Genomic DNA, 23,437 nt, shown 5'->3' with positions numbered 1-23,437 from the left:
CAACACAGTATTATGGTAATACAAGAGTCTCTGCTGTAGGCCAATCACTGATATTTTACTTGCATGCTAATGAGCAAGCCAAGGCCCTATTCTATGGGAACCTGAATTTCAATAAGGATAATGTATGTCATTGCTGTTTTATTGTGAATTGCTTTGGCAATATTGTCTATACCAGGGGTCACCAACCTTTTTGAAACTGAGAGCTACTTCATGGGTACTGAGTCATACTAAGGGCTACCAGTTTGTTTTGTCACGCGCACAATACTGACCTTTGAATGAGTAGGTCAGAGTTCACCTAAACTTATCTAAACTTCATGTATAATAAACATATTTTTAAGATATTGTCATTTTTAAATCTATATAAATGCAAGTGTGATAAAAAAAAAAAATAGCAACAGAATAAAATTAAATTTTAGATGCAGCTCACTAGTGAGTTGTGCTATTTTTAGAACAGGCCTGCGGGTGACTCATGTGGTCCTTGGGGGCGACCTGGTGCCCGTGGGCACCGTGTTGGTGACCCCTGGTCTATCCAGTCATGCCAATGAAACATTGTTGAATTGAGAGGGAGAGAGGTGCTCACAAAGGGGGACTCACTAAGGCTGTTTTGAAGCTGTGTATGCTCCATGTGGAGGGAGTTGTGCTTCCACAACCCCCCTGAAAACCAGCAGTGTGGGCCTGCTCTCCTGAAGTTTATTCCACCTTCTTATCCACCCTGATCAAAAAAAAAAGCACCAATGGTTATTTGTGCACAGAACTGTACCCTGGCCCAAAAACAAATAAGGGAAGACACAATTACCTTTATTGTCCAAACAAGCCCCATAATCTATGGAAATCAAAAATTGTAAGCAACTGTCTCCATTTTAAAGCAGAAAGCGCACATACTCTTCCCCAGATATATACACTGCATGCACATTGGAGGCAGTGGCCCCATAGACCATCCTCCACTTACCTCTGTGGCACCGGTGAACACCCCCTGACACTTATCCTGCCTGACATCTTGTCAGCTCTGTTAACTGGCAACCCATCACACAAACAACATACATTTTCTTGCCCACATTCTCAAACCACTCCAGGTTTAGGGAATTAAATGAAAGGAGATACCCCCTTCTCTCCACCCACCCACTGCAGCCAAAACCTGCAGCCCTTGGAACGGGAGGTGTTGACAAGTTGTTCAGCTGCTGCTCCTGTGCTGAAGTCGGCATGGCTCCAACTACCTTCCCCATTTGCCTTTCCACAGTAAGCGCAGTGATGCCACAACTGCTGTGCCACCGACCCATCAGCCCTCCACCCTCTCCCCTCTGAACCCCGAAAGAGTGCATATTAGCAGATTCCTGCCCCTATAGATTGTGGGGGACAACCCCCCAGTGCCATCGAAGTGTTCCCAAATTGGGGCTCCTCCGAGTCCTACTGAGCAGGGACCATTCCCCACTCCCGCGAGACCTGTAAAAGCTGCCAAATTCTCAGTACTGATTCATAAACCCTGTTACAGCCAGCAACATTCAACTGAAGAATAAAGAAATGCAGGTGAAGCCGCAAGCCACCCACCCCTCTCCAGCAGACATCCTGATTGTAAAGCACTATTTGTGCTGCCTGCAGTCTGAAAGCCGATCAGACCCTGTCCACCTTCCTGGGGAGGCAAATACAGCACCACTGGCTACAGGTCTAGAACTACAGGTCTGTATATGCTCCAGTCAGTTATAGACAAAGACGGCAGTACACGGATATCTACAAATTGACAGTCAGCGATTTGGCATCAAAAACTACACGGACCAAAACCCAATACATGTGCTCAGTTTGTGAAGACAGCCATTGACGTCATTGGTCTCACGCCCTCTCTTCCCTTCACTGTATGGATACTGTGGCGCTACTCTGCCCCGCTACATTGTCATTATCAAGCGGCGAAAGCAGTGGGGGAAAATGGCGAAAACGTACGATTATCTCTTCAAACTCCTTCTCATAGGAGACAGTGGAGTTGGCAAAACCTGTCTGCTCTTCAGGTTCAGCGAAGACGCGTTCAACACCACCTTCATATCAACAATAGGTCAGTTTACACGGTTATGTCTTTGTTGATTAATTGTGAGTGTAAAGCGAAGCATGCTGACTGAGTGAACATTAGCTTGCTAACGTTAGTAGCTAGCTATATTGCAAAACGATAAGAGGGCACTGACACGGGAAAAGGCCTCAAAACTAGCTTGTTCTTGTCACAGTTGAGGCAGGAAATGCCTTTACTGTAGCCATCAGTTAGCATTCTTGCTCATTAATCGCCTTTCGAAAAGACAACACACCGAAGCGTTCAGTCCAGCTAATTTGAATGCCATGCACGATATGGAAATCATCGATTGTTTAGCGAGCTAAACCGACTAGACCGCAGTTATCCATTTCGCAGATATCTTATTGCATTGATGCTACCTTGCATTTACAGAATAATCTGTCATTTTGGCATTCATGTTTTCATTCAATACTTTATCACGACATGACTTGTAGGTAGCACCAAATGAATACGGACAAGGGTATAACACTAACGGCTACTCAAATTACTAACTTGGCCAAATACACAGACAACGCGGCTTACTGAGATGCAATGAAGCTTCCAAAAAGAACTCGTCAAGACTGGTTGGATTGAGTGATATAACCTTGGCTCATCTAGGACTAGAAAACGAAACTAGCGAAATAGTTACACGGGTAAATAACGGCACATCCCTACACTTGTCGGAAAGGAGGGGTTGCAATGGAATGAATTGCGCAGGGCAGTGTTGAGCTTCACAGCTGCAGACGCCGGGCAAACCCTCGCCTTTCTAACATAATTTATTCTTTCGACTTGTATAACGCGCTAGATATGTTTTACGTTCCACCTGAAAGATATAGTTATGTGTTAGGGTATGGTGTTGGCTTTGGTATTTTTATAGCACTGCACTTCTGAAACTTCAATGAAATCACGTTGTTCAAACAAATTGGATGTGATTGTAGCCTACCAGTTCCAATCACATCCGAATGTTCATTTAGAGATGCTGTTGCTAAGGAAATAGTCAAATGGACAGCTGCAGGAAATGTATGGAACTCGCTAACCAAATGTAGTCACAAATTGTTTTCACAAAAAGTTATAGACAGCGTTCAATACAGGATGTTCAAAGCAAGAAGGTATGTCTCCTTGATTCTGGGAGTATTTGAGTGCGTCAGTAAATTGCGTTGAGGTTACTATTATGATGACTGTTTGCGCGTAGCCTAATTACATCTCACAGTTTCTGTCCAATATTGTCAAATGGAAATAATTTGAGAGTTGGCTAGATGCATAAAAATGCAGGGATATGAACCAACTCACATTTCACATTCATATTTTGTTGACACATACAGTATACGCACAGTCCAGATGACTATCTTCCAATGGTCTTGATGCGTATTGCAAAATGACGCATTAATGACTGTGAGGGTACTTACTGTGCTTTTTAACAAACATCTTACTTCCCTAAACTGACTAATTTCCAGCACTTTGAAATGGAGTAACCTATGGTGAGACCATCATGTAAAGGGCCATCAAAGGCCGTGTCCACTTTGCAGTATGTTGAGTATACACGTGAGTGTGTGTTCCAAAATTTACTTCCTTTTAATTTCTCCGTTTGTTTAATGAAAACAGTATGTAGCGCATGGCTTTGCAATGTGGCTGCTCTGGGTTCTGAAACATGATGAGGTGAAGTTCTTAGAGAGGTTTGTGGGATTCCCAGGCTAGGGGAAATGGGAAAGTCTGCGGTGATGTAAATGAGGAACTACCTATGTCACCCATTCCATAGACTTTTAGGTACAACAGGAGTCGCAAGTGGAAAGTCCCACGGATAACGCAGTAAAAGTACTGAATGTTGAAAATTTTCAAAACTAACGTCTCACAAAAAATGGTGTTTTCCATACGACTGGAAAATGCTATTAAATTGTTATCATATGTACGATATGTATATTATATATGTACTGTCACTGAACCAGTAGGCTAACTTGTCATGGTATGCTATTATTTTAGAATTTATGTTACTATCCGTTCTTTGAAATAGTTGGAACTGTTTCAGGAAGCTGGCAATTAGCCTACCACTCAGAAAAAAAAACATGTGCTAGTCATTAATTTGTTCAACTTTAAAATCCTTGGCATGGCTTTCCTTCCTTATAGCTGACGTCCACATAATTTGCTTACAAGTGATTCTTTTTTCAGTGTTCCCCATGTGTCATGAAAAAATGGCTTTCTATGCATTTCAAATTATTTGAATTGTATAGGCTAATATAAATTCATGTAAATATAGCTAAAATGTATACTTTTAGTGACATATATTTTATGTTTACTGCATGATCATGGTAACCTCCATTTAGCTTTTTGTTGCTGTAGCCTGTATGCTGTAATGTGTGTGCTTCATGGTAAAACAGCTAGCAGTCTATAAAGAGCCCTTTGAAATCATTATTATAATTTTCATGGATATTAGAGAATGTGTATGGAAAATGCATTTGATGTTCACACACTTCTAATATGAAATATCCTGTCAAAAATGTCTTGCTCTTGATTGATTATTGATTATTTTTCATTTAATTCCTGATATTTTAATTTCTGCTCAGGTGCAATAGGTCTAAATGTGGAACTGCCTGCTTACTAAATTCAGGGAAATTCTTTGCTGTAAGGTTAGCTATGACTGTAACACGTGCTGTACTGTAAAACAAACTGGAAACCATTGGCTAGATGAAATCATGAGAGTGATGAAGATAATGTAACTGAGAGCCGTGTTGATAGTCAGATGTCCTTACAGTAATGCAGCTTGATGGTGATATCTTTGAGAGAAAACCATGGCTCCATCTCTGGTGTGAGCAAATAGAAGAGCCTGTGAAACCATAAACTCTGTTGTAAAATAAAAATGCAGAGGACTGTATGGATTTCCCTCTTTTGTCCTTTCACAAAAGAGTGGAAAGGATATGAAAGGACATGGAGCTGCTTCTCTTGTGTGGGACTCATGTGTGAATGAAAACGGTTTTGACTGACAGCCGACGGGAGATGAGAGCTTTGAGTTCAGTCTGCAGTGAATTGGAAGACTGGGGGGGTGGAGACTGTCACTGTCAGTACAGTGGCGTTGTCCATGAAAACATTCTCCTATTCTCCTTTCAGAGGGGTTTGTGTGTGTGCTTTTTTCTTTTATTGGCCCAGTCAGTGTGAAGGCTGGGCTTTGGTCGTCTATGAAGCGAATCCTTTCGCAATTAGAATGATAAAGAGGTGCATCTCTTTAGTTGCTTGTGAATGTCAACTCTTGGAAAAATTCATGGCCTCTGAGGAGAGAACGGTTTAATTTCTCCCGTCATTTAAACTGCACAATAAACTCGAGGCACAAATGGGAATGGCCCGATGTACTTCCAGCAGAAGTCAGACATTTTGGAAGATATTCAAATGGACTGTCGGGAGGACTTTGTGAATTTCACCAGAGCCATGCAATGCAGAAGGGCTAGTGTCACCTCACTATTTAAGCAGGTTTTGACTACTGTTTGAAAGTTCTGCTGTAACTGGAGGTGCAGAAATACCTCATGCGCTTAGCTACTGAATGGTCTGAAATGGATACTCTATTCTGAGCTCATTGTTATGAAATAATGGCAGGAAAGTGTTTATTGCCTTCTGGCCATTCCTGCACTGCAGTATAGCTTTGACATTATGCATCCATTTACACTGTAGAGCTGGGACCAGACTAGCCCATGATACCCCTTTCAAATATTCATGTTTATTTTGTTTGTTATCTACATTGAGACTCATGAATGATTTCACTGTAAGAACCAGTAGTCCAGTTAAATTTCCCTTGAGCAGTTGTGTTAGGGATGAGAGTGTCTTGACTGACCTGTATTTGCAGTAGTAGCCTAAATCTGTTATTCATAACTGCGGATTTAGTGTTTCTGTGTTTTTGGGGAGCTGTAGTCTTAAACAACTTGTTCAACCAGTTCATTATTGTCTGTAAGGAACCCGTTTCCCTCATCCATTGGTTTGGTCCTTTTGTTAGGCTAAGTGCTGATCAGATTTTGCACAAACCTCCTAATTATAGCTCTTTGGGAATTGTATTGTGTTTGGCACTTTGAGGTGCACCCTTACGGCTGTATTTGGAATGGCTCGTACAGGTCTATTGCGGAAAAACTCCGGTGTAAATCTCCAGCAAAGGACAGAGTGTCCGCACAGTGACCCTGACGGTGGAATCGCACATCTATTATTGATAGAGATACATTTGTTATTTAGCTGATGCTTTTATCCAAAGCGACTTACAGTTGATTAGACTAAACAGTATAGAATAATACAATCAGAATAGATGCAAGGTCTCACACAGCAGAAATGGATCGATTAACTCACACTCACCTGTACACACCACATATTTTGGCGGTCGCTACTAGGCCTGAAGTATTGCACTCTAAAACAGCCTGATTTCAGATCATAAAGAAAAAAATAATTTTCAAATCTTTGTGCGTTCGCCTTCTGTGCATGTGTGTGGTAATGTGTCATCCATCCTTATATAATTTGGCCAGATTAAGCACAATCCTGCTACATTAGCACTGCATTAACACCAGCCAGCCGGTGTGGTGGTGTCATCCCTTCGACTTCTCACTGCTAGTTTAGTATGAAATAATTTATGTGGTTTGCTTAGGCTGATAGCATGTACTGCAGGCTAGTGTTTCCCGCAAGGGAATTCTGCTTTATTTCATCACTGTTTCATTTTCTGTAATGTGGGCCAAAAAATGAAGTATTCCGCACCATTAGAATGTAATACAGGACGCTCTCAGAATGGGGTGGTACCCTATAGGTACGTACATACACACATCTGAGCTCATGTAATTGGTAATGCATGGCATTTTTGATGAAATACCCTTTGCCTTCAGTGATACTCACATCTGAAAGGAAAGTAAAACATGCACAGAACACCTGTATTGCTGCCCCTCCCCTGTGGTGTGGATGGTGGGTGACTGAAGTGAAGCTGATTGGTTGTGAACTGTGTCAGGTCCAATAGAGCTGAAGTGCTCAGCTGGAGCAACCAACCAACAGAGTCCGACAGAGTCCGACAGAGTCCGACAGAGTCCGACAGAGTCCGACAGAGTCCGACAGAGTCCGACAGAGTCCAACTCCCTTACATTTGTATACAGTTTAATCTGCAATATTTTCATTTTTTAGAATTTGAAATGCAGTCATATTCCTGTACCCATTCCGTCGCTGAAACGTCCTCTCTTTGATTTGGGACCAAGAATTGCGTGTGTCACCAATTGTTGGATTTTTTTACCCCATAGTACTCATGGTATCATTGTGTACAGCTCTTACACAGATGTACAGCAAATAATCAGTGTAGTTGCTATTACGTAATTAAACCAAATCCCAAATGACCAAATCCCAAGTGAAGCAATAGCCAGTTCATGAGGCCTTCTGTAAAACCAGTGCTTTAGGAGCCCATTCTCTCCCCAGCCATTACATTACAGCCATTTGGCAGACGTTCTCATCCAGAGCGACATACAAACCTACAAATGACATACAACATGCAAATCAGGGCACTGGAAACCCTGGTAGATTTCCAAGTGATAACATAGATAAAAGCTTGAACCCATGTAGATTAATCAGATTAACTGACCAAGAATTAGTATTGGCAACTATAACACTAAGAATAGTAAAATAATAATAATAATAATAATATTATAAATAATTATTAATTACTGCATACAACATGCATTTGATTTCAGCGTGACATCTGTAGAGCAATAATAATAATCAATAATAATAATAACTATTTTTATCGCACCTTTCTTACAAATAAGTGCTTGGCATGAAATAATGAAAGCAGAAGAAATACCATACTGAAACTCATTACAAGTAAAAGCAATGTAAAATAATGAATGTAAAATAAAATGCAGACTGTATAAAGGTGGTGTTAATAAAAGGCGCGTCTGTAAAAGGGGGTTTTTATATCACTCCCTGCCCTCATTGTTTTCAGGCCTGTCGTTCTTGCGTGACTCAGTGTTGTGACGTCTGTCCTGTGCGTGTTGTCATTCTCAGCTGGGTCATTGTGTCTGCGAAAGGTGTCAAATTTCATAAGACCGATTGACTGTGAAACCGCTTTTGCTTAATTAATTTTGCTTGATGCTTAAAAGGGGACCTAAAGTTAGAGCTGTAGTCATTAATACGTTTGGTTAAATGCATGTGTTGTTGGGCCAACAGAATACTTCCTATGATGTTTAAAGCTTTTCTTTTCCTTGAAATGTGTCAGTTTATTTTAAGCTTGTGTTGGAATTAGCTGATTTAACACGTGTGATGTAACAGTCTGACAGAGCCTGTTGGAAACATTTGCTGCCATTGAGGTGCTATTGAGCTGTGCTTTTATTTTGAACTTGCTTCATGAAGTAGGTGAAGAAGATATCTCTGGAAATGTTATTTATCGATGCCAAATTCATTTCATTCATTGCATTGCAGGCATTTAGCAGATGTCCTTATCCGGTGCAGCTTGCATAGCTTTTTGCGTTTCTTGCATAGAATCGGGGAGGCCTGTAGCGTAGTGGTTAAAGTAAATGACTGGGACCGGCAAGGTCGGTGGTTCGATCCCCGGTGTAGCCACAATAAGATCCGCACAGTCGTTGGGCCCTTGAGCAAGGCCCTTAACCCAGGCCCTTAACCCTGCATTGCTCCAGGGGAGGATGGTCTCCTGCTTAGTCTATTCAACTGTACGTCGCTCTGGATAAGAGCCTCTGCCAAATGCCATTCATGTAATGTAATGTAATGTAATGTAATGTAATTAATGAATCCATTTATCCCACTGGATATACTGAGGTTATGTGCCTTACTTAATGGCACAACAGTAGAGTCTGACCCTGGAATTAAACCTGTAAGCTTTAGGTCACAAGCCCAGTTACCTACGTGCCATACTGCACTGCTGCCCCATGAATCTTCACAAGATGCAGCTGCTGTCAAACCTATTTGCGTCCCAGCGTGGGGCAGCCTGGGACACAACTGGGACACAACTGGGACCTGGAAGGTTGGTGGTTCGTCCCCAGTGTCGCCATGATAAGACCCACACAGCTGTTGGGCCCTTGTGCAAGGCCCTTTACCCCGCATTGTCCCCTGCTTAGTCTAATCAACTGTAAGTCGCTTTGGATAAAAGCGTCCGCTAAATAACACATCAAATCATCAGTAGTTGCCTTCTTCTGATGTTTATTGTTGAAAAACATATGGAAAAGGGTTTAGGTTTATGTCAATCTGTTCTGCTAACCCTTTTATGTGCACAGAAAGATTGATTTCAGGTATACTGTACGGTGCACGTGTGGCCCTATGTGAATGTGGAGGGGACATTGACATTGAGTGTAATACAGAAAATTCCCAAAACATTTTATATTTGCTCTTTATATCATTTTACATGAGCACAGCAGGATCTGGGCTGATCTGATCTGATCCCAACTCCTCAGGCCAATCACTCCATTCCCAGAAAGATTGGTTCCAATAGTGATTTCATAGAAGAACCCTGTCTAGTTCTTTGTTTGGGAGCTTTCACATTTCACACCGATGACAGAGGCTTACATGAAGAACTCAAAAATGTTCCTCTATAGAATCAAGCCAAATAACCTTTTCAGAACACTTTATTTCTAAGAGTGTACTTAGTCAGTCAATTCCCCCTCTGTATTTTACGGTTTCAATCAAGTGATCTCTGTGCCGCCTGCACTTGTACAAGCGTGATGCAGTCACCTGTTAGCCACTGACCCTTTTCTACACTAAAGGCCACGCAGTGCTACAGGAGGACTAGCAAGTGTGAGGCATCGGTCTGTTGACATCAAACTTGTGGGCTTTCATTTTGAACTACTCGGGACAACAAGGCTTTTGATGTAGCTGGAAACAAAAGGTCAAGGTTTCCCAGTCGGAGGGAAGTTAATGAAGGTAATCGTGAAGTCTGGTTCTTTGTGTTGGTGAAGTGTACGCACTGGGATTGTGGTAGTATTGTCACACCCTCTCTCTGCCATGTCTGCGGTGACCCAAACAAACAGAAGGCTTTCTGTCAGGCTGTCCTGCATCCCGTGACAGCCTGCTGGTTGGGTATAGAAGGGGAATTGACACTGGGGCGGGGGGGGGAGGGTGTGCATTCTTCTACCAGCTCAGAACTGTGGCGACATCACTTCCTGTCTGTCGAGAGAAAGGTCAGGGACCCTAGGCCCCGGCCATAGTGCAGGCTTCCCTCAACCGTCTCCATTCCGCTTCCTGGAGCTCAAGAGTTCCTCTCAAATGAGGACACACACAACCACATGCACACTGGGAGATGTGGTTTCCTTTGCTGTCCTACAGCGGGGTTTTATTTGCAGTGAAATTTTATCTTGGTCATCCGTGCCACGCCTTTTAAACTGTTTCTTAAAAGCAGTTTTTTTTTCAGTTCCTTTCGTGATCTGCAACATGTCTTCTGTTTGCAGAACAAAGCACGGTGAATCACTGTAGTTTTATGTTTTATGATGAAAATTTTGAATTCTGTTGTATGTTGTATGTAATTAACTGTACTATTTGTCAGCTTTCCAAAGAAGCCCTTCCGTTCAGTGCCCCAGCCCAGCCCTGAGTTCCGTACCAGACGCCGGGTTGTCTCCGAGTGTCTGAATGACAGTGGCGTTGTCCTGTTTGTGTTCTGTAACTGTACCCGCGGGGTCACAGGAAACGGGAGACGGCTCGAGGGCCGCGTGCGCTCGCCGGCCCGAGGCGCGTCGTCCCGGAAACGGTGAGCAGCCGGGGTACGAGCACGCTCAGAGCGCGCGGTCTGCGGTGCGCCCCGCTTCCTGTGCCTGTCCGTCACACGATGCCCGCGGTGCAGCCTGCTCTGCGGCGTCTAACGGCTCGTAGCGCTTTCTTTCTGCCTGCGCCTTCCAGCCGGCTGCCTAACACAGTCGTTTCGGTTTTCCGTTTCCTGTCTTGCACTTACATAAAGAACAAGGTGGTATTTCGACTTGTCCAGTAAGGGTACATTTTAGCTCTCTCTATTTTATATTTTCAAAACCAAATTTAGTTTTTATCTGAGCAAGACAACACACTGCCTGTAATCCAAGTTGCCCCCTTCTGCATACGTTTTATTTTTATTGTATACTCATATTTTGATCTACATTGAAAATTGAAAATCTACATTGGGTCCATTTTGTACTGAAAAGCGCCCTTGCAGGCAGCTTGTCTGTTAAATCCGCAAGCCCCGTATCGCGTCTGACCTTTTCATAACTCTGTGCTCACTTCGGGGGTTTTTGATCCTCGGAGAGTGCTCTTAGTCATCAACGCATCTTTTCAGAAAAAAAATGGGCTAATGTTAGGAAGTCAGCAGGGGTATTTTAGCCCTGTGGTGTAAGATGGCTGTCAGCAAGGGTGTTGCGGATATGAATAATGGGCAGAGGCACTTGTTGCTTAAGTTTATTGTAAGAGGTTATTTAAGCCCGAGCTTTATAAACTGTGGTCAAGTCAGTTCATTGGACTGGTCCTGGTTTACGCTAAAACTGGTGTTCTTAACCCTGGTCCTAGGGCCTAAATTGGCGGCCCAATTTTGTCAGACACCGACCATGCCCCGATCTGTGATTGGTCCCATCTCGTGGTTTGACGGCTTGACTGAAGCCGTGGTCATGTTAGTGCAGGATTCAGAGTTTTCTATAAAGAGAAATGAGAGCCAAAACATGCGTTCTGTAAACAGATATTCCAATTTCTTTTTCTTTCTTTTTTTAAAGATAACAGCCCATGACCCAGACTTGAACCACGACATTACTCAACACAGCATTATTGAACACAAATAATTACTCCTGTTTTTTTAAGCCAATTCTGTTGTTTATTGATCATAATATTTTTTGTGTGTCAAGTCTGGGTCATCACCCTTTGTATATGTTTTTCCTGTGTAAAAGCAGAATCCTTCATTAACGGCATGGCTGAAGAGGGCTGTTTATAAGAAAGTGTGGGTACATTTATTGATCATCAAGCTGTATTGTTTGTTATTGATAAGCAAGCCTCAGGACACTCGTGATAGTTTCCAGGATGGTTTAACATAAAAAAATTTAAGAAACGTGAAAACTTTGACCCAGTTGAGAGTTTTTGCCAGTTGATTGATTTGTCACTTTCCCAATCTCATCGTAGCCCCACGTCAGTGAGCATTTATTGTTCGATTCAAGCCATTGTTTCTTGACCAAAGTTTTGCTCTTACCTTCTAATGTACAGTAACCGTCAAAATCCATTCTGTACTGTTATAGATGATATAGTCAAATTCATATCATCGTGCATACTTCTACAGGTGTACCACTTATAACGTCCACCTCTAGTCTCAGATGGTCCAGTAGTTCTCTATCATGAACTAACCAGGATGTCTGCTGACACCTTATTTAGTCCACTATATAGGAACCTAGTGAACCATTTGAGATACAGTCATGGTCGAAATTGGACAGTTTTATTGCTGGCGAGCTGGACACCCTGCAGGGCTGGGGAAGGCCTTCATGACAGATGCTGAACAGCCTCTGTGTTAATTGGCACAGGGTTTGTAGTGTGGGTCCAGGCTGGGTTTTAATATCCCATCTCTGAGTGCAGTGTGGGCCCGTCCAGGCTGGGCTGTAATGGCTTCCTTCTCCCTCAGCTTCCAGCCATAAAATGAAGGCTGAAAATGAAAGTAAAAGGCCTGGCACTGTGAAGGAAATATGACCTCAGTGTAAGTGAATGTATGCAGGGACAGAGCCAAGGTGAATCTCTGTCGCGTTTGCTATGCTGTGCCTCGTCTCCCCAGTTCCCCCCCCCCACGCCTTCTAATCTAATTCCGCCCAGCAACACTGCAGGGCTGAAGCCGAAACTGCATTAAAGAATAGGAATGCAAGAGGTCAAGGTGCGGACGGATTGGTGGGCGGAGGGGGCACGGCCCCTAGGGCTTGCATGCTCAATATTCTGAGGTGCCGTTTTATTCAAGCAGTGTTCTTCACTGTTGCATTCGTGTTCAGCCAAGGGAGTTTGCAGGGTCATTGCTGAATTAATCGCCCAACGTTTTCTGTGCCAATGATCAGGTGCTGTTCTCGGGGTCAGGCGGTCAATGTCTCACTGTGAATGGATACAGGTTATTTCTTTCAGAAAAATAAGTGACCCTGCAGTCTGGCTTCGTTGTTTGCCAGCATCACAGGGTTTTAAAAAGCCACTGTTAAGGGGGCTCGTGTGGTGTGTCCGGCTAAAGAACAGAGCAGCATTATCAGGGGCTGAATCCTGGCCGTGTCCGTGCCGACGGTGGCCCCTGTTCTCCTAGGCTGCTAGAGCCCCGCACTGCGATGGACCCGATTAGATAATGGGGTGAGCGATGTCGTCTAATCACATCCGTAGCCGGGTGGGACAAAAGGGTAATTCCATGTCAATTCAACATACCTTTGGACCCCATTGTCACAGATTTTAATGAGATTTGCCATCCATTTTAAAATATATGTTTTTTCACTCGTAAGTTATGTCGCCTTTCATTTTGGGGGTAACACAGTATATGTATGTGTAAATGAAGAGCTGGTGAAGACCTATAAAGAGGTATAAGAACAGTAATGGAGATAGGGTAAGTCAAAGTCATGGGGTCACACAAATTGGTGCAAATTTGTTAGCTTACATCTCCCAAAGTAATAATCTGAGACAAGTATAATTTTGGTTCCAGCAGTTTCTGCTAAAGCCAAATCAGCATGCCAAATCTCATTAACATCCATGACGATGCGGTCCAAATGTGTGTTGCGTTGACATGGAATTACCCATTAGATGATGGGCATGAGAAATGTTATCTAATCAAATCCATCCAAGCAGTGTAAGCAGTGTAACAAAGGTAGGCTGTTGGTGGAGTTACCATCTTGGTTCCTTCCTGAGTTTCCCTGGATGGTCATGTGAAAAGCATTGACACACTTTCTCCCTCTGCTCTGATTTCAGGGATTGACTTCAAAATTCGGACGATAGAACTGGACGGCAAGAAGATTAAGCTTCAGATATGGTAGGTAACATCCATAGTTTAAAGCGTGCGTGTGTGCATGCATGCGTGTGTGTGTGTGTGTGTGTGCGCGCACGTGTGCTTAGTAGGGATGGCATGGTTAATTGATTAACCGGTTAACCAAAATGAACACTTGACCGAAACGGCCAACATCTTAACCTGTTCAATCTTAACCTTTTGTTCATAATTTTTTTTATTTAATCCTGCGTTAAAGCCGTAGCTATAATAATAATTTTTATTTATTTAAAACATTTAGAAAAACGTTTTAAGACTTCTATATTTTGATTGGAGATGGTATCTTACAGCTGTGGGGTTGCAGAATTTCAGAGTAGCCAAATTAACATGATTGCAGCACCACAGTCTCGAAAGTGCAGTGGAGTAGGCTATGGAAAGCAACATTGTGAAGTCGCTATAACCCCTTGTCAGTGTCATGCCTTCGAAATAATTGGAAGTTTGGAAATATTACCGGTGATACGGTCTTTTGTGTAACCCATACATTCATTTAGTCATTTTGAAGTTTTTTTCCTGAAACGATGCCCTGTTGTGCAGTAACATATCTAATTAATGTGTGTATACTGACGTTTATTGTTGTGGCTGTGGTCCAGCCCATTGGAGCATACTTGGACAGCCTATTACGGGAGTTCTCGAAATAGATTTCTAATCGATTACATTTCGCCAGTTAACCGACCCGTGAAAATACTGAAAATGCCCATCCCTAGTGCTTAGACGAGTATTATCTTAGCACGTCTTTGTTGAAGCTCTTCTTCTCGTGGAAGATGTGGTCTTCCGGTGCCTGTGCACGAGGCACCTGTCCAGATGTTATCACGGCTGATGAAGAGCAGCAGAGCAGGTTCAGGGTGGAACTGAGCGTGTCCAGATGCACGAAGCGCTTAGTTTGATCCTGCTGTGCCAGAGGGAATCTTGCCTACTTCATGGGCGCGAAACACTTGATGACCCACATTTGTAACTCAATCACAGAGGAGTGGACTAGTGAGAGTGTCAGTCAGCAGTGCGGAGTGTGGCTGACAGTGTGGAGTGGCTGGAGAAAGAAGCGGACGTCTGGGGCTGTGGGGTGGGGGCGGGGGGGGTTTGGTCAGTCCTGTGTGACAGGACAAGTCCACTCTGCTCAGCTTGCTGTGGAAAGGACACCAAATGGTTTTCAGATGAAAGCTTCAATTTATTTAGACTGGATGTAAATGAATGCCTGTCATTCACAAGGATGTGGTATGTAGATGGGGTGGATGGGGATCTGTGTTTGTCTGTCAGAGTGTTATATTATGCAGTTAAATTATTAAATGCATGTTTATTTACATGCATTTAATCATTTTAAATGCATGCTTCTGGCATGCATTTAAAATTATTTTAAGTTTAGTTGAATACATGCTTCTGGCTTCTTCACAGGTGGAGTCTTTCACAGGTTATAACTTATTATGTCTGTTTAGCTGGAGAAGATTTGAATGTGTGCATGTGTCTTTCACAGAGATTGACTGTTACTGTGTCTGTTAGCTGGAGAAAATTTGAATGTGTGCATGTGTCTTTCGCAAAGATTATGACTGTTACTGTATCTGTTAGGTGGAGAAGATTTGAATGTGTGCATGTGTCTTTCACAGTGAGATTATGACTGTCATTGTGTCTGTTAGCTGGAGAAGATGTGAATGTGTATTTGTTAGCTGGAGCGTATTCAGATGTTTTGTCTTTCACAGGGACACGGCAGGGCAGGAGAGGTTCAGGACCATCACCACAGCGTACTATCGCGGAGCGATGGTGAGATGACTCCTGCCTTCACAGACCCAACTTTTTGATTGGGGCAGCCTGTAGCCTAGTGACTAAGGTGCTTGACTGGGACCTGGAAGGTTGATGGTTCAAGCCAAGACAATAAGATCAGTGCAGCTGTTTGGGCCCTTAAGCAAGGCCCTTAACACCACATTGTTCTAGGGGGGTTTGGCCTCTGCTTAGTCTTAACAACTTTGGATTAAAAACATAAGCGAGATAACTAATAACTATGACAATAACTAACATGCCTTTGCTAGATCAGAGCAGAGATCTGTTCATGGGCATTGTGGAGATTAAGTACAGAAATGGGAGGGTGATGTTTTTGGTCAGATGCTGTAAGAGGCCCCGCCACAGTGCAGGAAGGCGCTGAGCATGTCGTCACGAAAGTGTACATTAGAAACACATGTTGGTGTGAAGGAAAAACAGAAAAGGAACTGCACTTTCCACTGCTGCTCTTATCGGGTGCGCACTGTCCATTGTTCTCGGTCACAGTCACACCCTCACCAAGCTGGGCTGAGCGTAGCACTGACCGCTAAATACACACCCCACACCCCGCACTTCCATTCTTACCCTAACCCTGTCTGCCCCAGGCTTGAGAAAACATTGTGTCTTCTGGTAGCTTGGACTTCTCATCTAATTTAAGCCCCCCCCCCTCTTTTCTTCCCCATATTATTTTAGAATGACTGTCAGTATTTGTAATGTATGCAGATAATAACATAATTTTCCTTATATAATTTATATTTTGCTTATTTGTTATTTATTTTATCCTAAGTGACTTACAGTTGATTAGACTAAGCAGGGGACAATCCCACCTGGAACAATCAGGGGCTAAGGGCTTTGCTCAAGGGCCCAACCGCTGTGTTGATCTTATCATAGCTACACCAGGGCTGAGTCGGGTAAATTCACTGAGTAAAACCTGGAACAGATGTTTTTCCTTCAGTCCATGATCTGGGTTTTTACTTTGTGATCTTAAGTCTATAATCCTGCTTCATTATAGAGGGGGGGTATGTTATGAAGCAGGATTACAGGGTTAGCTGGATAACTGGAACATGTATAACTGGAACATGGACTGAGGTAAAAAAATATTTCAAAAACTGCTATTCCAGGTTTTACTCTGTGAACTTCTCCAGCTAACTCCTGCTTTGTGATAGAGCCCTCAGGAGGATAAGAATAAAAATGGAAACAAACAGAAGCTGCATATTCTCCCAGTCCAGCTGCCTGCTCTGACCCTCTGACCCTTTAAACCTGAACAATGCGCTAGCTCAGCGATCTGGTGAAGTCTGTCAGATTAGTTCAACAAGAGTACTGTTGTTTTTTGAATCGCTGACACACTGACCCCACCCTCTTGATGCTCAGGGCATAATGCTGGTGTATGACATCACCAATGAGAAATCCTTCGAAAACATCAAGAATTGGATCAGGAACATTGAGGAGGTGAGTCCTGGCATGGTTGTCAGCCTCCAAACCCTGCAACGTTGTGCATTCCAATAAGTTTCTCTGGTCAACACTGTGGCTCTTGGGCACATGTAGAGGTGATTCATTTGTAGGAAATAATAACTACAGCGGTATACATATTTATGGTTCCTGCACTAACCAAGTCTGCAAAATAACACTGTTGACAGCTGTCATCATTAGGGCAAAATATATATTTTTAAAATTTTGCCTTGCGTTGTGTGTCAGGTTTTAATCTAAACATTTTAAGGATATAAGGTCATTTTAAGGTCATTTCTCATTATTTTAAATCGGGATGCACAATAACCACAAGGCAATATTAATAATTGACAAAAATAGCTAAAGTCTATCTTCATCTGCCCAATGCTAAGATTATAGCTGATGTAATAAGGGCGCATACGTAACATAACATAATGATGAGAACAGGCCATTCAGCCCAGCAATGCCCGCCTTTTCCTCCCACTAAGTGTACCTAGCGCTTAGTTTGCCTGAAATCAAAATGGTATCTAGCACTGTATCAAGCCCAGTGTTTCTGCCTCCACTACATGTACCATCTCTGCTAAATAAATAAAGCACACAGGTTTAAATATTTTGTTATACAAATAAAACACTTTACATTTGTGCTCATCTACTTCTTCCATGAATGTGGAAACTTGGTTGCAGTTCGCATCTGTGCTGTAATATAAACCCCAGAATGTCTATATTGTGTATTCCCACCATTTACTTTGTGCTTTTGTTGTAAAGAGGACACACACTGCCATGTAGCTTTTGATTGCAAAAGTGAAGTAAGACATTCTTTGCTGCGGCCCACATGAGCACTTTCTATTGCCCTTGTTCCATTTCTGCTCTTGATGTAACACAAATTCAAATCTGAAGTCAGTGAATGTTTTTAATAAGCTGGCTTAGAACAACATTTTGTGACAGATAAACGGTTGTTGCATTCACTTCAGCTGTTTGCAAGTGAGGCCATTAAATGATGATGAGGATTGTGTTTTGCACTTGCCGACTTAGTGAATCATTACTGAGCTACACGCTATGGAGAGAACCAAACAGATATCCCTTATTCAAATACTGATGTTATTTTTCATGAATTATTTGAATATTAAATGAGCATTCAAATCCTTCAAGTGTAAAATAATGTTTCATTCTTTCACTCCAGTGGTTGTGGAGGAGAAACTTAGGTGGTGTAGATCTCTCCATGTGTCATTTTAGACAGAAAGAAATAATCACTTGCTTGGGATAATACAAAAATAGGTTATATTATCAGTCACAGAACATTTGAAGTTGAATAAATTAACAAGCTCTTCTGGATGGCAGCCATGTCCCAGTGTCAGATGGTATTCATTTCTCCATGATTCACTAAAACAGTCTTCGTTGTTCTTCGTGCTCCTAGCACGCATCTTCTGACGTGGAGAGGATGATCCTAGGGAACAAGTGTGACATGAACGACAAGAGACAAGTGTACAAAGAGAGAGGAGAAAAGGTAGGCTGAATTTCCTGTTCTGCGTCCTGAAAGTCTTCTGTTGGATAACTGCCATGGTTTTCAGTGTCTGTTTCAGTGAACTCTAAATTCACTGCTATCAATAATCACATAACCGCTCAGGCGCTGAGAGAAGGGTTTTGCCATTTTGACTGTGACAAGCCAGTCAGATTTAGCTAATCAAATTGGTACAGTCCCTAGGCCAGATAAGGAATTGCAAATTCATGTAAGCTTATTGTAAAATTTATCTTACCATCTGCAAGGTACCATACCATCCCCATTGTCTTAGTATGATGATATATCACAGTTTGTGATTTAAAAAATGACTATGCGCTATCAATGATGGCTATTACAGTAATGTTGCAAATCTTTTTGGATTTTATTACAGTTAGCGATAGATTATGGGATCAAATTCTTGGAAACTAGTGCAAAATCAAGCATAAATGTGGAAGAGGTAAGTGCTTCACTTCCTGATTATGACTGATAAACTTGTAGATTATTAATGTTCATATATCAGACAATGGACAGTATCTTAATGTTTTTTTTTATAGTTAATTTTAAGTTGTTCTGCAATGTTTAATGTCTTTATTGTCACCCATCTTAATATCTTTTGAAATTAAAATTGCTGTATATTGATGTAGTCATGAAATGCTCTTATGTCAAGGGTGTTGTAATACAAAGGGGTCGATCCCTTGCTTTGCAAATGGGACAGTTTAATATGCAGTGTTGTCGTGCTGAATCTTTAACAGGCCTTTTTCACGCTCGGGAGAGACATCATGACCAGGCTGAACAGAAAAATGGTGAGTGTGTGCTCTGAGCAAATCATTGTGACTGGGAAACCGACTCCGTGCAGAGTTCTGTGAAACCAGCCGCTCCTGGAGCACTGGCTGTAAGAGGTCACCCTGAACTGCATTTCCTCCATTACCGCTTATTTAAAATGGAGCCGGAGGTGACACTATTGAGAAAATGTAAGCGAGGGAAAGTAATTCAGTGTACCACTCCAGGTAAAGACCGTGACCCTTAACCCCAACTCAATCCCATCACCCCCCCCCCCCCCACGCTTCCATTTCTCTGGCAGAATGACAACAACCCGTCGGGCGGAGGAGGGCCCGTGAAGATCACAGAGAGCCGATCCAAGAAGAGCAGCTTCTTCCGATGTGCGCTGCTCTAACGGACTGCTCCCCCGTCTGCGCGGACTTTAGCACAAACCTCTCTTCTCTGCTTCCTGAGGAGGGCGCCATGCCCCCAGCCATAACACACGGACCCTCAGCTGCCCCGCTGCTGAGAGCCGCTGTCCTGTCCGCCTCGGCGGGGGGGAGGTCTCTCAGTCCCGTCTCAAATACAAAACAAAAAAAAGAAAGCCGAAAAACGGAGCAAAGAAATGTGCACGGACCTGCTGATGAAGTGTCAGGGGCTCCGCTGACCTGTGAACAGTAGCTGACCCTGTCGTCCCCACTGCTGGGAGTCATTCGGCCCTTTGTCTCTGACCGCGTACCCAGATTTCTGTGTTTGTGCCGGGCTTAAACTCCACGTGCCCATCGCGCGCCGCTTATTGCCTAATGCTTTTGCTATAGCAGGACAACAAAACGTTTTGATTAGGTTCCTTGTTTTAATGTCGTCTCCATATTTGCACACTGTTTTTGGGGTGCCCTTGATCCCGTTTCAGTTTTACTGCGAGAAGGATGCCATCCATCGTCATGAAACGCACTTCTGCATCCCAAATCTAAATGCCCCAACTGGGCTTTTACACAGAGGAGAGGAGGTGTGCCATAACAGGATGCTTGAGTGTGACAGAGATGTGTGTGCATTTTCCTTTTCGCTAAATTTTGCTTTTATTTTCTACCAAAGCTGATCCTGTCATCTTAATGTCTCAGTCAGTTGCTTAGTAACTGTGGCCTGCAGCTGTTTAATTGCGCTTTAAACGAAGGCCTGTTTCATACGAATGGTTCGGTGTTGTGGTGCTGGGAATGGAAATAAATACAATGAAGGATAGGTAAAGCTATGTGGAAGGAGCTGGATTTTAATAATGAATTAACAAGCTGTGACTGATGCCATGTGTGCTTGCATTGAATAGCTGTAATACAGCATGTTTAATAAGAGTAGTATATTAGCAAGAATGTCTAGGTAAGTGCTTGGGAAGATTTTTGGAGGTTGGTTGGTTATTCCCACAGTATGGTGTAGTGCAAGAGGTAGCATTGCTGGCACTTTGAGTGAAAAGCACCTTTGAAAGGAGTTCACAGAAAAATGCGTGAAATCACATGTTTAAGTTTCCTTTAATGTTCTTTACACCTACCCGGCAGATATTGGTAGGGGAACTGCTATTCCAGTCAGGAAAGATGTGCAATAGTATAATTTGGCTCACAAACTCCTGGCAGTTTTTCTCGCCATTTTTAACAGATGAGCTAATGAGGATACAGTACATTGAAATTTGCTCATTATAACCTATCAAATGTAACTAACTAGATGGTGGGGGGTATCTTTCTTACTCTTAAGTGTCTTTTTGCAGCTTTTATTGTTCTTTTATTTTGAAATTCAGCAGGCTTGGCCAGGCATAATCGTTGCTTGTAGTTGCGCATTGCGTCCTCTCCTGTGGAAGACGTTTGCATTTTGCAGCTTGAAATGGCCACAGGGGGGCGCTGGTTGATTGTGAGGAGTCAAGACGAGGGCAGATCTCCATACTAGTGCTTATTGAAGGGGCGGCAGGTTTGAGCTCTGCTGCAAATGCATATTTGTAATGTACTTAATGTATTATTATATTTTTGTATGTAATCTTCCAAAACTTTGAATTCGTACACCATGCTCTCTAAGAACTTGTGAAACCATAGGAAAACCACTTTATGCATGCCTGTGTAAATTCCCTGTAAACTAAATGACTGAAATGTCATGCATTTCTGGTTGATTAATCCAGGATTTTATTTCATATTAATGTTATCACTCTCACCTTTATTTTTTTAAGTGCAGTTGATTTTTTCTTCTTTCAGAAAAAGGTTCAATGTTAATTTTGTTTGCATTGTTTACAAAAGCTGTTCTTCAGTATTAACTCTTTCTTTAGCTGCACTTTACCTTGTGTGTTTTGGCTCAATTTAAGGGTGCGTTTTTATGTACACAAGTGGCAATAAAAGTCACACTTGTGCCGATGTTCAGGTTTAAAACATTTCATAGTATAACTGAACGGCAACGGGCAAAGCTTGTGACGTAACAACTTAAATCGTGGGCAAAGTGCACTTTAAGACGTAACCACTGCACTCCACTTTACGGGTTGACGCAACAACTGATCGATATAACAACCACATGCGCTGAGTAAGATAAGATTCAGAAATAATTTGCTCTGATCCAAGCTGTTGCATTATAGCACAATATGTATTGTCTGATTTAAGGTAATTTACTGTTTACCTTATTGTATGGGCAACCTCCGAAATGTGAAACATTTTTAATGTTTCTTCTTTTGAAAAAAACTTTTCGGTCATTTTCGGAATTTGATTCCATGGCTCAACAGTGCACCCCAAGTCTCAACTGAAGGTAAATACATGAAAATTTAATTGACATACTTGTCCTGGCTCATGCAAATCCTGTATTTGTTTACCCATCCCGGTAATGACTGGCTGATTTGTATTTTTCTGTGCAATGAAGAAATATTGTTTTGACTGTGTCCTACTGTACTAAAGTATAAATTCAATGTCCTTCCCAGAGACAGAAACATTCTGGCTCTATCATACTCTTGAAAAGGGGATTGTGACTAATTTGAACAAATGTTAATGTTTTCATATTTCTACCATTGAAAGTTCAGTGACCCATGTTCATAGTTTATGCATTACTGTTGTGTAAGAGAGAAATAAACTTGGGTGATAACAGTAAAGTAACTCTGAATAGTATGAGTTTCTCAATATTTGTGGGTCAAGGATTGCTTTTTTTTTTCTCCCAACAAATACCCAATGGTTTGCTTGAGTTACATTTAAGGAATGCGCGGTTTGTTTTCAAGAATGCAACTATGCTTTGTTTATTACCATTGAAGGATTGCATGGATACTGAAATGATCAGGCACACAGTTACTCTTAGGGGGCCACAGATTTGCAGACACTGTAAGTGTTTACATATTGTATGCAAATGTCTCTGACGGTGTAACAATGAAAGCATTCCATTGAAGTGAAGAAATTAAGACTGTCATGCTGCAAATGGCATTTTAAGACCACTTGCTCCTGGGTCCATCACAACGTAGCAGCTTTTTGACGGTGAGCGTCACTCTTTCTGACAGCGTGTCATATCTGTCACTCGGTAAATCTGATCACTGGTCTCTCTGTGTGACGATTAAGAAAAAAGACCTGTTGGTTTTGTTAATTGTGAATCTTTTCTACGATGTGCAACTGAAATAAAGTTTGCATTAAAAAAAATCTGTGTTGTGTCATTTGTGTCTTCAATTTGTTATAGTTGCTTCATCAAAACCAATGATGGGATCCTCCGATGAGGGAGGAGGAGTGGGGGATAGGGTAATGTGGAAGACTTAATCGTACCCATGATATTAATGACCATTTTCCAAGCCAGGGAGATTGTTTGGTTTGATATGCTGTACCCAGCATGTGAATGCCATTTTTCTAAAGGCTGTTCAGTTTGTGTGTGTGGTGTCTCAATCCCAACCAAACCCATTTCCTCAGTTTAATTTTCTAATGTGCATTAAATTGTGCAACAATTAGACATTGGCAATTTGTATGATGCAGAGTTTGGCCACTCTTCAAGATTTTCAGCAGACCATTGAAAGCCTTGAAGTATGAGAAATTCAAGGTTGCCAAAGTAG

General features: G+C 42.3%; 1 protein-coding gene across 2 annotated transcripts; it reads left to right on the top strand.

The window, feature by feature from the left end:
• Positions 1-1,836: 1,836 nt before the first annotated feature.
• On the top strand, positions 1,837-22,559 carry rab8b (RAB8B, member RAS oncogene family). Of its 2 annotated transcripts, none has more exons than XM_061244297.1 (8): positions 1,837-2,041; positions 13,886-13,946; positions 15,647-15,707; positions 17,073-17,150; positions 18,562-18,651; positions 19,037-19,102; positions 19,398-19,448; positions 19,727-22,559. In XM_061244297.1, the coding sequence occupies exons 1-8, from the start codon at positions 1,918-1,920 to the stop codon at positions 19,817-19,819; spliced, it is 624 nt and encodes a 207-aa protein (XP_061100281.1). In that variant the 5' UTR covers positions 1,837-1,917; the 3' UTR covers positions 19,820-22,559. The 2 variants fall into 2 exon arrangements, with proteins under 2 accessions (XP_061100281.1, XP_061100282.1); XM_061244298.1 differs by lacking the exon at positions 1,837-2,041 and adding an exon at positions 3,483-3,571.
• Positions 22,560-23,437: the final 878 nt, after the last annotated feature.

This window comes from Conger conger, chromosome 6, assembly GCF_963514075.1.
Source record: "Conger conger chromosome 6, fConCon1.1, whole genome shotgun sequence".
Lineage (NCBI taxonomy): Eukaryota > Metazoa > Chordata > Actinopteri > Anguilliformes > Congridae > Conger > Conger conger.
Note: the sequence above shows the minus strand (reverse complement) of the source record. Positions and strands in the feature narration are given on the sequence as shown.